At 40.8% G+C, this 13,388-nt stretch overlaps 1 protein-coding gene across 2 annotated transcripts in view; it reads right to left on the bottom strand.

The window, feature by feature from the left end:
- LOC138947328 (mucin-5B-like) overlaps positions 1–13,388 on the bottom strand; it is a 224,037-nt gene that overhangs the window by 136,211 nt on the left and 74,438 nt on the right. For both annotated transcript variants that reach the window (XM_070318774.1, XM_070318775.1), the window contains exons 26-29: positions 8,854–9,040; positions 5,875–6,119; positions 3,290–3,446; positions 2,369–2,569 (exon numbers count right to left, since the gene is read on the bottom strand). In XM_070318774.1, the coding sequence (XP_070174875.1) occupies positions 2,369–2,569; positions 3,290–3,446; positions 5,875–6,119; positions 8,854–9,040 (790 nt within the window). The remainder of the gene's footprint in view (positions 1–2,368; positions 2,570–3,289; positions 3,447–5,874; positions 6,120–8,853; positions 9,041–13,388) is intronic.

The raw sequence follows: 13,388 nt of genomic DNA on the forward strand, positions 1-13,388 counted from the left end.
TCTTGTGAAATGTGGTTGTGGTGTATATAAAGTCAGGGATTATATTATATGTCTTGTGAAATGTGGTTGTGGTGTATATAAAGTCAGGGATTATATTATATGTCTTGTGAAATGTGGTTGTGGTGTATATAAAGTCAGGGATTATATTATATGTCTTGTGAAATGTGGTTGTGGTGTATATAAAGTCAGGGATTTTATTATGTCTTGTGAAATGTGGTTGTGGTGTATATAAAATAGGCGTGTCGCACACACACGGCATTGAACAACACAAATCATGTAAAACAAGAAATTCCTCCGAGGTAGGAAAAACACCCCCGTCCTTACCATTCTCACTGCCACCAACTGAGAAGGTTATTTCCCTTTGACCATTAATATGTCCCTCTATAAGTCCTTGTAGAATGTTAATCCACCAATAACTGCCTAACCGTGTGTTTGACTGGTCCCAATTTTTGTACGGACCGTCTCAGGAATGTATAGAACCTGTTCACCAAGTTTGGTGACGATCGGTTCGTTCATTCTTGAGATCTATATGCGAACACAAACACACAAACAAACAAACACATCGACCGAATCCTATACACACCCCTATACCGGGGGTGTAACAATACACATGTAGAACCAAACAAAGTTCGTCGTGGAAAATAAGCTAAATGGGGTTTTACGTGTATGGTTGTTTTCCCCTGCCATTTAGGCAGTCATGCTTCGTTTTCGGGGGAATGTGTGTGTTTGTTTGTTTGTTTGCTTAACGCCCAGCCGACCACGAAGGGCCATATCAGGGCGGTGCTGCTTTGACATATAACGTGCGCCACACACAAGACAGAAGTCGCAGCACAGGCTTCATGTCTCACCCAGTCACATTATTCTGACACCGGACCAACCAGTCCTAGCACTAACCCCATAATGCCAGACGCCAGGCGGAGCAGCCACTAGATTGCCAATTTTAAAGTCTTAGGTATGACCCGGCCGGGGTTCGAACCCACGACCTCCCGATCACGGGGCGGACGCCTTACCACTAGACCAACCGTGCCGGTTTTCGGGGGAATTTATGCTTGGCATGTTTGTGTTTCTACATTGCACCGAACTCTGACATAGATTACAACTTAGACAATATCTTTTTTGTGCGTATTTGGTGTTGTACAGAACCGTCCAGTTTGTATGCTTATGTTCCGAGTACTATGGAGTTTAAACCACTCGTGGTTAACGTTAAACTTAGCCGTAAGCCACTTGTGGCATTGAGCAATACCACGGTGTGGGAGACGTTCCATGCGTAAAAAGCTCTGAGGCGGTTTTTTCGTGTTCCAGCTCTGAGAGGCCACTTTTTTTGCAGTCGGCTCAGATCGATCGCAAAACTAGGTGTTGTAGGCAGTGTTGAGCGTTACTTTTTGGTTTTTAACGTTCACAAATGTATTGGGTATTGCCACAAGTAGGCAACTAGATGCTTCAATGAATAGATATCGCAATAATTGAACATTCTTGTCAACAAGTGGAGATGTTGGTGCATTTTCGTGGTTATGCTCGATACAGACTAACACAGACCATCTAAACCCTAATGGGGAGCTGAAGCAATGCAAAAGCAATATTTTGGCGTCAAAAATAGTTACAGATTGCTCCTAGATTTCTCTCAAAATTAATTAATTCGTTTAATCGATGATCCAGCTGAGCTATAGCAAAATGGGCGGAGCTTAGGTTTGTTCCAGCTCTGACGCGATTCGTAAAACGGACAAAATAAGGCCCGTATAGATGAAATATGTACTCTTGCAGATAGAATAGCATAGAATAGCGTATTTAACGCTTTCTATCAGTCGATTGCATCAAAGTGGTGAAATCTGCATGTTACGTGGCAAAAAAGAAATGTTCCCGCTCTGAGGTGTTTGATCGGCAAATGTTCCAGCTCTGAGCAAACGTTGGAAAAAATGTTCCAGCTCTGAGCAAATATTACCGGGAGTATCTCATTCTGCATTTGATAAAAATGTTCGGCGGAGCTGTCTGGAAGTTGAATGCCCACACATGCAGAAGTTTGGGTTAATCAGAATACTATATGGCTTACACTGGTGTGATTTTTTTTCTTAAATATTGAAAAGCTCGCTTTCGCTTGCATTTCAATATTGTTTTGTTTTTTAAATCGTGTAAATCTCGTATCACACAGCAAACCATGTAGTATCCTCTACAGATACACACTTTGTTCAGGTTTCCATAAACATGTGCTTTGACATAACTGAGGATCTGAAAGGGAAGAAAATATCGTCTTCTGCGCCCAAACGTGTGCACTAGTGACTGTACTGGTAAAGCTACAACTAACACAATAACTTTTTTTTCACGTCAAGTTACCACTCGTCAGCCACAAAACCACACACGCTAGCACACTGACTTTTGTTTGGTTCGGCGTTGTCGGCGAGGAACTCGTTCAAAGTGTCATCTTCATCCTCATTGTCGACGCGAGCCAGCTGAGCCAAGGCATCACAGCAACTCCTGGAAGCCTCGTTCCACGAGAGGCTCTGGTCCACGATCTTGTAGCACTTCCGTCCCACGCTGGTCCAGCCCGGGCGACACTCTTTCTGCACGCGGGTACCTGTCATGCGGAGGAGAACGTTTAATAGAAATACAATGCAATACGGTACAATTAAATCAAATACAATGCAATATGGTACATCACAGTACAGCAGAATACAGTACAACCCAGTTGAATGAAATACAATATCACAGAATAAAGAACAATACAATACAACACACGACAATAAATGAAGTACAATACAAAACAATAACATACAAATAATACAACTTGCTGTCTCATGGTGGGTACAAACATTTTGTTTTTTTCGCAGGTGCAGGATTGTTTAACACGTGAGCGAATGTTAAACGTCGAGGCACACACGTGAAATTAGATTAATTCCTTACATTCACCTTTATGTATACTTAATGCACTTATGTTAAAAAACTTAACATTTTGCCATCGTGTTGTTTAGAGTTGGCATAAAGAGAGAAAACTGTAATAAATTCTTACAGTGTGTTGTGTTAGGGTTGACATAAAGAGAACTCATGCAATATCAATACAGCGTATTTTTCTTCAGTTCACCCCTGTTGTATCCTTTGATCACATCGAATAAAGGACAGACTTAAACTTACAATTGCATATATCCAACCCTGTGAAACCCAGTCTTGCAGACACACCCTTTGCCTCAGCAGTCTCGGACATGATTGAATAAACGACAGACATCCAAGTCCCCAAGACACGCGTTTAGCCTTTGTATCGAATAAAGGATAATCAAACTAGTGGTATACTTGGACTTACATGAATATCCATTTCCAATGTAGCCAGTCCTGCAAACGCACTTGTTATCTTGGCAGTGAGCGTCCGCGTGGCATCGGTCAAGATTGACTTCCTTTGCTGTTCCGTCCACACATTCCACCTTCAATACGCACGGCTCCAGCAGCTGCTCTTTTCCATTCTGGTAGAGGAAAACACACACACACACACACACACACACACACACACACACACACACACACACACACACACACACACACACACACACACAGAGCAAAGGTTAAGTCTGAAAATGTGCTAAGTAATCTCCATTTTTTCAAAGGAACCTTTTTACGTTCGCGAAGATGTTAAAGCCTCGCAGATGACAATGCCTGGGGCTGTATCTACGAATGCATTTGAATTAAAACCAAGGTTTTTGCTCAAACACAGGCACGCTACACTCGTCACTCAAGTTTTCATGATTCTGCTGTTGAGTTGAATTTAAGAAGTAGGAGGAATGTGTGTTCGTGTGTGTATGTGTTCGTGTACGTATGTGTTCGCGTGTGTGTGTGTGTGTGTGTGTGTGTGTGTGTGTGTGTGTGTGTGTGTGTGTGTGTGTGTGTGTGTGTGTGTGTGTGTGTGTGTGTGTGTGTGCGCGCGTGTGTGTGTGTGTGTGTGTATATGCATGCAAGTGCTAACACAATTACAAGAAAAATATTGTTTTACAGGCAATTATATATGCATATCAAATCGACATTTGTTGAACTGAGGACCAAATCATCTAATAAACGTCTTTTAAGATGTAGCTTCACAAACTTTCAATAAAATAACAACTATTTTTACCATTTTTATTGTGACCTTGAAACTTGAGGAAGGTCACTTAGACTTGGGCTCTGCTTCTGGTTTCTCAAACAATAGGAGTGTATCAAAAAACAATTTAAAAAGGAAGATCTAATTGTATCATACAAATCTGTAATAAGTTAAGTATTATGAATAGGAAACCAATTATATCTGCTTTCCTAGCTCCATAAAAGTTTTTAAAAGAAAGATAATTTAAATCTGATTGGCTCTAACACGATCTCAATGCGACCTAGAAAATTCGACAGGGTCAACCTTATTGTAGAGGTCATCAAACCCTGCAAGTCGGTGAAGTTTCAAGGATCAAGTTTCAAAAACGTTTAAAAAATCAATCATTTTCAATTTCTTATTCCAAACTTGACCTTACTTGGACCTTGAATATTGAAAAAGGTCCACCACACTTACGTCATGTCTGGAGGTTTTGCAATTTTAGAAGATTGCAAAGTTTCAAAGCTCTAGTTTCAAAAACGTTGAAGGACTCGATAGTATTCTATTGTATGACCCGAACTCGACCCTGCTGGACCATTGAAAACTCAAGATGTTCAAGCATAGGCTACTTGGGTTAGGCCAAGAGGGTAACAAATCTTAGAAGTGTGTAACGTTTCAAAGTTTCAAGGCTATAGCTTCAAAGCGTCTCAGAACACCTCAATATTGAGGTTTTTGTTATTGGAGGGACACATAAATAAAAACTGCACCTTACAAACAATCACTGACTTCAGAATCAGGATCCCCTTCAAAAACTAACTTGTGTTGTTTTCTTTAATTCGACATCGTCAGTGAATTTTGCCGTAACTTATTTTAGACAGCTTTTCAGCATAAGCTCAAATTGACTTTTTTGATTATGAAATAGTGTCTATAATTGTACCTGGTATGGATAGACAGATAAAATAATGGTGAAATCATGTATTGTCAATCGTATTTGAGAGAATATTTCTCATGGAGAATGATTTACTTAGACTAAAGCACAAAAACACCAAAATCCCCAAGAATCGAGTTACACCAACATTCCAGGACGACTACGTTAAGCTTCTGACGTAGGGTCTGTGACTTACTGGAAGGCTGAAAGTTTTATGATCAGGATCCTCTTCTTTCCTCATTAACTAACCTGTCGTCGCGCTCATAAGAAAAATACCTATCTCAGTGTTAGGCATTTCTGTAGTGAAACTACAGGGGAAGCTTTCTTTCTTGTCGTTCGCTGTTAGATCGTCAGTCCGGACTGCAGGGCGAAACGTGCTGTCACAGGGGAAGCTACTGGAAGGGTTTCTATCGTGTGTTAGAGAGTACAAACTCTCAGACCATCGGAAACCATTACCACGGTAACGTAAGCAAAACTGCCGATCTCGTTTGTTGAATTAGGCACTATTTCTTTATGATACAGGAAGACTTGTTTTGTGAATGTGAAAGTATGCAAAAGCTCTTTGTGGGATGTTACGCAGTTTTGCTGATTGACAATGTTGCTCTCAGCTCTTTATCTCACGTTTATCCAGCTGTCACCGCTCGAGATAGGCAGTTTGCAACTTATAACTAAAATGAGAGAGGCAGGTTGTTCAGAAACCAAATAAAGTTTTTTGCGTTTTTTTCAAAACATCAAAAAATGATATAGGCAATTATTTTATGAGCGTGACGCTGTGTTGTTTTCATGGTGCATCTGTCGTAGGGTTTGACGTGACTTACTGGAAGATTGTGAGTTTCAGAGTCAGGACCCCCTATTTTCCTCAATAACTAACGTGCCTTGTTTTCATTATGCTTCTGTTGTAATTTGTATGACTTACTGGAAGGCTGAAACTTTCCCCATCCTGCTCCCCTTCCTTCTTGATGTCGTAACAGTTTTTCTCACAATCGTCGACAGGGATGCAGGCTCCGGTCACACCATCCAGGATGTAGTTGTCCTTACAAACGCAACCACGGATTTTGGCATTGTTATCGCACACGTCCTCGGCGTTTCTGTCCACACACGAGTCTTCACACATCTTCTTTTCGGCACTGAAGACGGTGTTCGGCTTTGTGCATTCCGAGGCTGCATGGGGGAATAATGATAAAAATAGTAATTATAATGACATATGAAATGTAAGTTATTAATGCTTGTATTTTATTTCTTACGAAGAAACTTTTTACATGTAAAATGTTGAATTTTAATGCCCAATGTAAAGCGCCATGAGACTGTTATTTGGCGGTGAACAGCACTATAAAAGAATGTTTTATTCTTATCAATGATGATTTTGAGAAGAACAAGGAGACGAGCATAAGACAAATATAATACTAAACGTAATGATAATATCAACTTTCCGTAAGTACTAGTATCACAAGAATACACGAAAGCATTTCATTGGACAGAGTGAGTGCACTAAATCTGTAAAAAGACAGCAGAGTTTAACCATGAAATGAATGACACTCCTGTTATTGAGAAAGACAAAGATTAGCTCAACTGGACAGATACTAACGAGGTACTAACGAAATTATAGTGTAGTAATCTACAAAATTGCACTACTAAGCTATCATATGAAAAAAATGGCCACGTGCAGAACATTCGGTAACTCCATCGTGACGTCAACAGTGTGAATCTTTTCTACTGACCAGTTTAGAAGTTGGCCTTCGGAAGAAACTGAATCAGGCAATCTGCCGTTGCCGCATAGCGCAGTCAGTAATCGGCTGAGTTACACTGTTTGCACTGAAACTCCCCTCCCCCCTCCCCAAGTCCTCTCATGATGATTCACGCACCCTCATTCGATCGGTGCGATGACGTTAGTTTCATTTGAGAGTCATTCGATCAGTGGGATGACGTTAATTTCATTTGAGAGTCATTCGATCAGTGCGATGACGTTAATTTTATTTGAGAGTCATTCGATCAGTGCGATGACGTTAATTTCATTTGAGAGTCATTCGATCAGTGCGATGACGTTAATTTCATTTGAGAGTCATTCGATCGGTGCGATGACGTTAGTTTCATTTGAGATTCATTCGATCGGTGCGATGACGTTAATTTTATTTGAGAGTCATTCGATCGATCAGTGGGATAACGTTAATTTCATTTGAGAGTCATTCGATCGGTGCGATGACGTTAATTTTATTTGAGAGTCATTCGATCGATCAGTGCGATAACGTTAATTTCATTTGAGAGTCATTCGATCGGTGCGATGACGTTAATTTTATTTGAGAGTCATTCGATCGATCAGTGCGATAACGTTAATTTCATTTGAGAGTCATTCGATCGGTGCGATGACGTTAATTTCATTTGAGAGTCATTCAATCGGTGCGATGCATGACGTTAATTTTATTTGAGAGTCATTCGATCAGTGCGATGACGTTAATTACATTTGAGAGTCATTCGATCAGTGCGATGACGCTAACTTCCACGCTAAGTCATGAGACTGACAAAATTATCTTTCTCTGTAAGCTTATAATCTCGCCCCTGCCTATCTCTCCGACTCTCTTTCTCTCTATGTCCCTTCACGAACACTCAGATCATCTGCCGACTCCCTCAAGCTCAACATCCCCCACACCAAACTCAAAACAGCAGGTCAACGCTCATTTTCTTTCCAAGCACCTAGCCAATGGAACACACTACCTCTCCCCCTCCGCCAACAACAGTCCCTCGAATCATTCAAATCTGCACTCAAGACATTCCTTTTTTCCAAATAATCCATGCATTCTACACTGCCCACCCCATCCCACCCTGAATAACTGTACATATTTTAATGTTTGATGGTGTGTGTGTGTGTGCTAGTGACTTTAAGTCTCCGTGTGTGTGAACGAGTGTGTGTGCGCCTTGAGTCGCCTGTTGGTGAGATATGTGCGCGTTATAAATATTCGTATTATTATTCGTATTATTATTATTATACGTATTCGTAATTGGAGCTATCCTTTGATGATCGTGTTTCTATGACCTGCACTGACGCTAATGACCTACCCAGATGACAGGATGTGTATAACTTGCCACACAGCTAGATGCCCATCGTATCAGTTTCACTTGCCACACAGCTAGATGCCCATCGTATCAGTTTCACTCGCCACACAGCTAGATGCCCATCGTATCAGTTTCACTCGCCACACAGCTAGATGCCCATCGTATCAGTTTCACTCGCCACACAGCTAGATGCCCATCGTATCAGTTTCACTCGCCACACAGCTAGATGCCCATCGTATCAGTTTCAGGAATGCGTTTATAACTGTAACGGGCCCAGTTAGGTAGACACCCACAGCAAGTTGAGTATTACCGTTAATTTTAACGGATATACCCACATAGTTGAGTATTAACGGTGCGTTTAGACACAAAGGGACTCAGATACATCGGAACCCACTTTTTTTAGACCTTCACAAATCTGAGAACATCAGGTCTTAAAAAGGAGAGTCTTAAAATGGAAGTAAATTTACAGACATTATGAACAGAACATCAAGGTCTTAAAATGGATGTAAATTTACAGACATTATGAACAGAACATCAAGGTCTTAAAATGGATGTAAATTTACAGACATTATGAACAGAACATCAAGGTCTTAAAATGGATGTAAATTTACAGACATTATGAACAGAACATCAAGGTCTTAAAATGGAGAGTCTTAAAATGGAGAGTCTTAAAATGGAAGTAAATTTACAGACATTATGAACAGAACATCTGAAACACCAAGGTCTTAAAATGGAGGAATTATTACATGGGTGCAGGGGGCGTTTTTAAAAGGGAGTTCCACTGTACCATGCATGGACTTTGTTCACAAAAAGGAAAAGCTTCACTCTCAAGGGCCAAGCAACTTACGGCAGCCGAGTACTGCTTTCCAGTCACCCACTGGTGCGGCCCCACGAGCGTCGACAATTTGTTCCTCGACGTCATCTGCTGTTGGACAAGTGATCTCCTTGTTGATGAAATCCGCTGATTCTCCGTCATTTTCACAATGGTCAGTGATGCAGCCCTTGAACACGTTCTCCAAATATTGCTTGTTCGCCTGTGGGCAAAATATGAACATAGACAATATAAGATGTTTGGTGGCTGGTTGACAGACAAGGTTTGTTGTTGGTCCGTGGGGACCATATCGTCTTTTGTTTCATCTTCATCGTGAAAATGATGACAATTAGCTGTGTTTGTTGACTTCCTTGAAAAACAATAGCACACACACACACACACACACACACACACACACACACACACACACACACACACACACACACACACACACACTAATGCAGCCCTGAAAGTCCAACAAATAGTGTACTCGCCTTTGGCTAGTGATTCTGAAAATGTTCTAGCCAGAGAGCAAACGTTACTAACCAAACCAACAATTTGTTTTAGCAACTTTACTCGCATTTTGAAAGAAGATGAACATTTCTACTCGCCAGTTACATTTTTCTACGAGTAAAATACTAGCCACCTTCAGGCCTGTGCTGCATTTGCGTCAATAGACGCAAAGCCAAAATCGTTTTATGTACCAAGAAGCCCCGCGTTAGATGCGGGTATCCTTGACAACACACAACAACTGCGTAAAGTCAAAGAGAATTGCTTCCGATGAAAAGGCCCAAATAAGTAGGGTCGCAGTTCAAGGGTCGGCCGGGTCCGTCAGTGAACCGAAAACACTGATGTTTTTTTTTACATTTAGTCAATTTTTGACTAAATGTTTTAACATAGAGGGGGGAATCGAGACGAGGGTCGTGGTGTGTGTGTGTGTGTGTGTGTGTGTGTGTGTGTGTGTGTGTGTGTGTGTGTGTGTAGAGCGATTCAGAGGAAAATACTGGACCGATCTTCATGAAACTTGACATGAGAGATCCTGAGTATGGTATCTCCAGACGTTTTTACATTTAGTCAAGTTTTGACTAAATGTTTTAACGTAGAGGGGGGAATCGAGACGAGGTTCGTGGTGTATGTGCGTGTGTGTGTGTGTGTGTGTGTGTGTGTGTGTCTGTCTGTCTGTGTGTGTAGAGCGATTCAGACTAAACTACTGGACCGATCTTTATGAAATTTGACATGAGAGTTCCTGGGTATGAAATCCCCAGACTTTCTTCATTTTTTCGATAAATGTCTTTTATGACGTCATATCCGGCTTTTCGTGAAAGTTGAGGCGGCACTATCACGCTCTCATTTTTCAACCAAATTGGTTGAAATTTTGGTCAAGTAATCTTCGACGAAGCCCGGACTTCGGTATTGCATTTCAGCTTGGTGGCTTAAAAATTAATTAATGACTTTGGTCATTAAAAATCTGAAAATTGTAAAAAAAATATTTTTTTTATAAAACGATCCAAATTTACGTTCATCTTATTCCCCATCATTTTCTGATTCCAAAAACATATACATATGTTATATTTGGATTAAAAACAAGCTCTGAAAATTAAAAATATAAAAATTATTATCAAAATTAAATTGTCCAAATCAATTTAAAAACACTTTCATCTTATTCCTTGTCGGTTCCTGATTCCAAAAACATATAGATATGATATGTTTGGATTAAAAACACGCTCAGAAAGTTAAAACGAAGAGTGGTACAGAAAAGCGTGCTATCCTTCTCAGCGCAAGTACTACCCCGCTCTTCTTGTCAATTTCACTGCCTTTGCCGTGCGCGGTGGACTGACGATGCTACGAGTATACGATCTTGCTGCGTTGCATTGCGTTCAGTTTCATTCTGTGAGTTCGACAGCTACTTGACTAAATGTTGTATTTTCGCCTTACGCGACTTGTTTTATTTTTATAAATGTCTTTGATGACGTCATTTTCGTGAAAGTTGAGGCGGCACTGTCACACCCTCATTTTTCAACCAAATTGGTTGAAATTTTGGTCAAGTAATCTTCGACAAAGCCCGGACTTTGGTATTGCATTTCAGCTTGGAAGCTTAAAATTTAATTAATGAGTTTGCTCATTAAAGTTGTCATTAAAATCGATTTTTCGCAAACAGATTTTAAATTGATTGCATCGTATTCTTCATCACATTCTGAATCTAAAAATATATACACATGTCATGTTTACTCTTAAAGGCACAGTAAGCCTCCCGTAAACCATCACAGATACGGTCAGGCTTTTACACACAGTACAAACACCCTTTCATTTAAACACTCACCGATTGAGAACATCCTAGGTGCCCTCCGTAAAGAGCGAATTTTCAAAGAATTTATTTTTGCGTGGTTTATCTTACCACTGAGCCATCGTGAACCCGTGTGATCCAGTTTCCCTTTTTCACAATGTAGTCGTCAGTTAGTCATTTGAATGCCACTCGATGTGAGCTTATCTACAATAGCACGTTTTTATGCACGAAACAAACGGCTGTGGTTCACAAGAACTCTAGCGATGGCTTTTGACTGTTGAGAGGAACAGCGATATGCATAAACCGTCGTCTGCTACGACCCTTGCGTGACCCTGCTTCCGGGCTTTTCTTTTTTCAAACTTTCACAACTTCGAATTGTACTGATCTTGTCTTGATGAAAAAAAATTCTTTTATGATTAAAGAATGTTTGTGTAACAAGCTGTCAATTTATTATTTAGATTTTAAAAGTTAGGTCTAGCGCAAAAACGCACCACGGTCCAAAAACATTCTCATAATGATCGATCCACGGCTATGGCCAGTTTACATCGATAGAATGAGACCCGAAGGGAAGTAACTCATTTTTGACTTAAGTTCAGGATGGGTCCAAAAAGTGTTTGAGACAATCTGCAAAATTAATTCTTTAAAAATTGCTCGCTCTTTACGTAGGGCACCTAGGATGTTCCCGTTTGGTGAGCGTTCAAATGGAAGGGTGTTTGTACTGTGTGTAAAAGCCTGACAGTATCTGTGATGGTTTACGGGAGGCTTACTGTCCGGGCGTGATTTCCGGTATCAGCTGAATATTCATAACAGCCGTCCAGCACCAAAACGAGGCGCCATTGTTGTAGAGGAGCAAGTCCACGAAAATAAATTCTTTGAAAATTTCTCACGCTCGACAGAAAGCAGCCAGGATGTTCCCGTTCGGTGAGCGTTCAAATGGAAGTATGCTTTTACTGTATGTAGACGCTCGGGGAGCTCTGTGATGGTTTACGGGAGGCTTACTGTGCCTTTAAAATTTGATCACAATTAACGAAAATAGATTAATTAGTCTTACGATTAAAATTAAAGAAATCGATCCAAAAATGATTTCATCTTATTCTTATAACTAGCAGTTAAGCCCGGCTTCGCCCGGGAGTAAGCGGAGCCCTGTAGCAATTTAAGACGCTCGCTATCCCATTATCATTAGCTTTACCTCCTTTGTTTGGATACAAAAAAAAGAGTTATCTCCCTTACCTTCTAGAAATTTCCGGAACTGTCCAGTTAATTTTTCATTCTTCATTTCTTCCCCTCATAGGAGCAACAGCGAGTCTCTAATATCACTGGCATGATGTGCTTGCTACAGGTGAACAGTAGGCACTGAACTGGTCTTGCACCATATAGGCTGTATTCAATAAATGGGAGGTCCATAATCTGAGAAAGGAAACAATGAATCAAGAAACTAAAACCCAGGTGCACATCTGCGGCACCTAGGGAGTGTACGTGCACACTATCTTGTTCCTGTCTCTTGCCATCTCAGAGGTATGGCGACCACAGACAAAAAAGAGTTATCTCCCTTACCTTCTAGAAATTTCCGGAACTGTCCGGTTAATTTTTCATTCTTCATTTCTTCCCCTCATAGGAGCAACAGCGAGTCTCTAATATCACTGGCATGATGTGCTTGCTACAGGTGAACAGTAGGCACTGAACTGGTCTTGCACCATATAGGCTGTATTCAATAAATGGGAGGTCCATAATCTGAGAAAGGAAACAATGAATCAAGAAACTAAAACCCAGGTGCACATCTGCGGCACCTAGGGAGTGTACGTGCACACTATCTTGTTCCTGCCTCTTGCCATCTCAGAGGTATGGCGACCACAGACAAAAAAGAGTTATCTCCCTTACCTTCTAGAAATTTCCGGAACTGTCCAGTTAATTTTTCATTCTTCATTTCTTCCCCTCATAGGAGCAACAGCGAGTCTCTAATATCACTGGCATGATGTGCTTGCTACAGGTGAACAGTAGGCACTGAACTGGTCTTGCACCATATAGGCTGTATTCAATAAATGGGAGGTCCATAATCTGAGAAAGGAAACAATGAATCAAGAAACTAAAACCCAGGTGCACATCTGCGGCACCTGGGGAGTGTACGTGCACACTATCTTGTTCCTGCCTCTTGCCATCTCAGAGGTATGGCGACCACAGACAAAAAAGAGTTATCTCCCTTACCTTCTAGAAATTTCCGGAACTGTCCAGTTAATTTTTCATTCTTCATTTCTTCCCCTCATAGGAGCAACAGCGAGTCTCTAATATC

The sequence above is a fragment of the Littorina saxatilis genome, linkage group LG14, assembly GCF_037325665.1.
Source record: "Littorina saxatilis isolate snail1 linkage group LG14, US_GU_Lsax_2.0, whole genome shotgun sequence".
In the NCBI taxonomy this organism is placed as follows: domain Eukaryota; kingdom Metazoa; phylum Mollusca; class Gastropoda; order Littorinimorpha; family Littorinidae; genus Littorina; species Littorina saxatilis.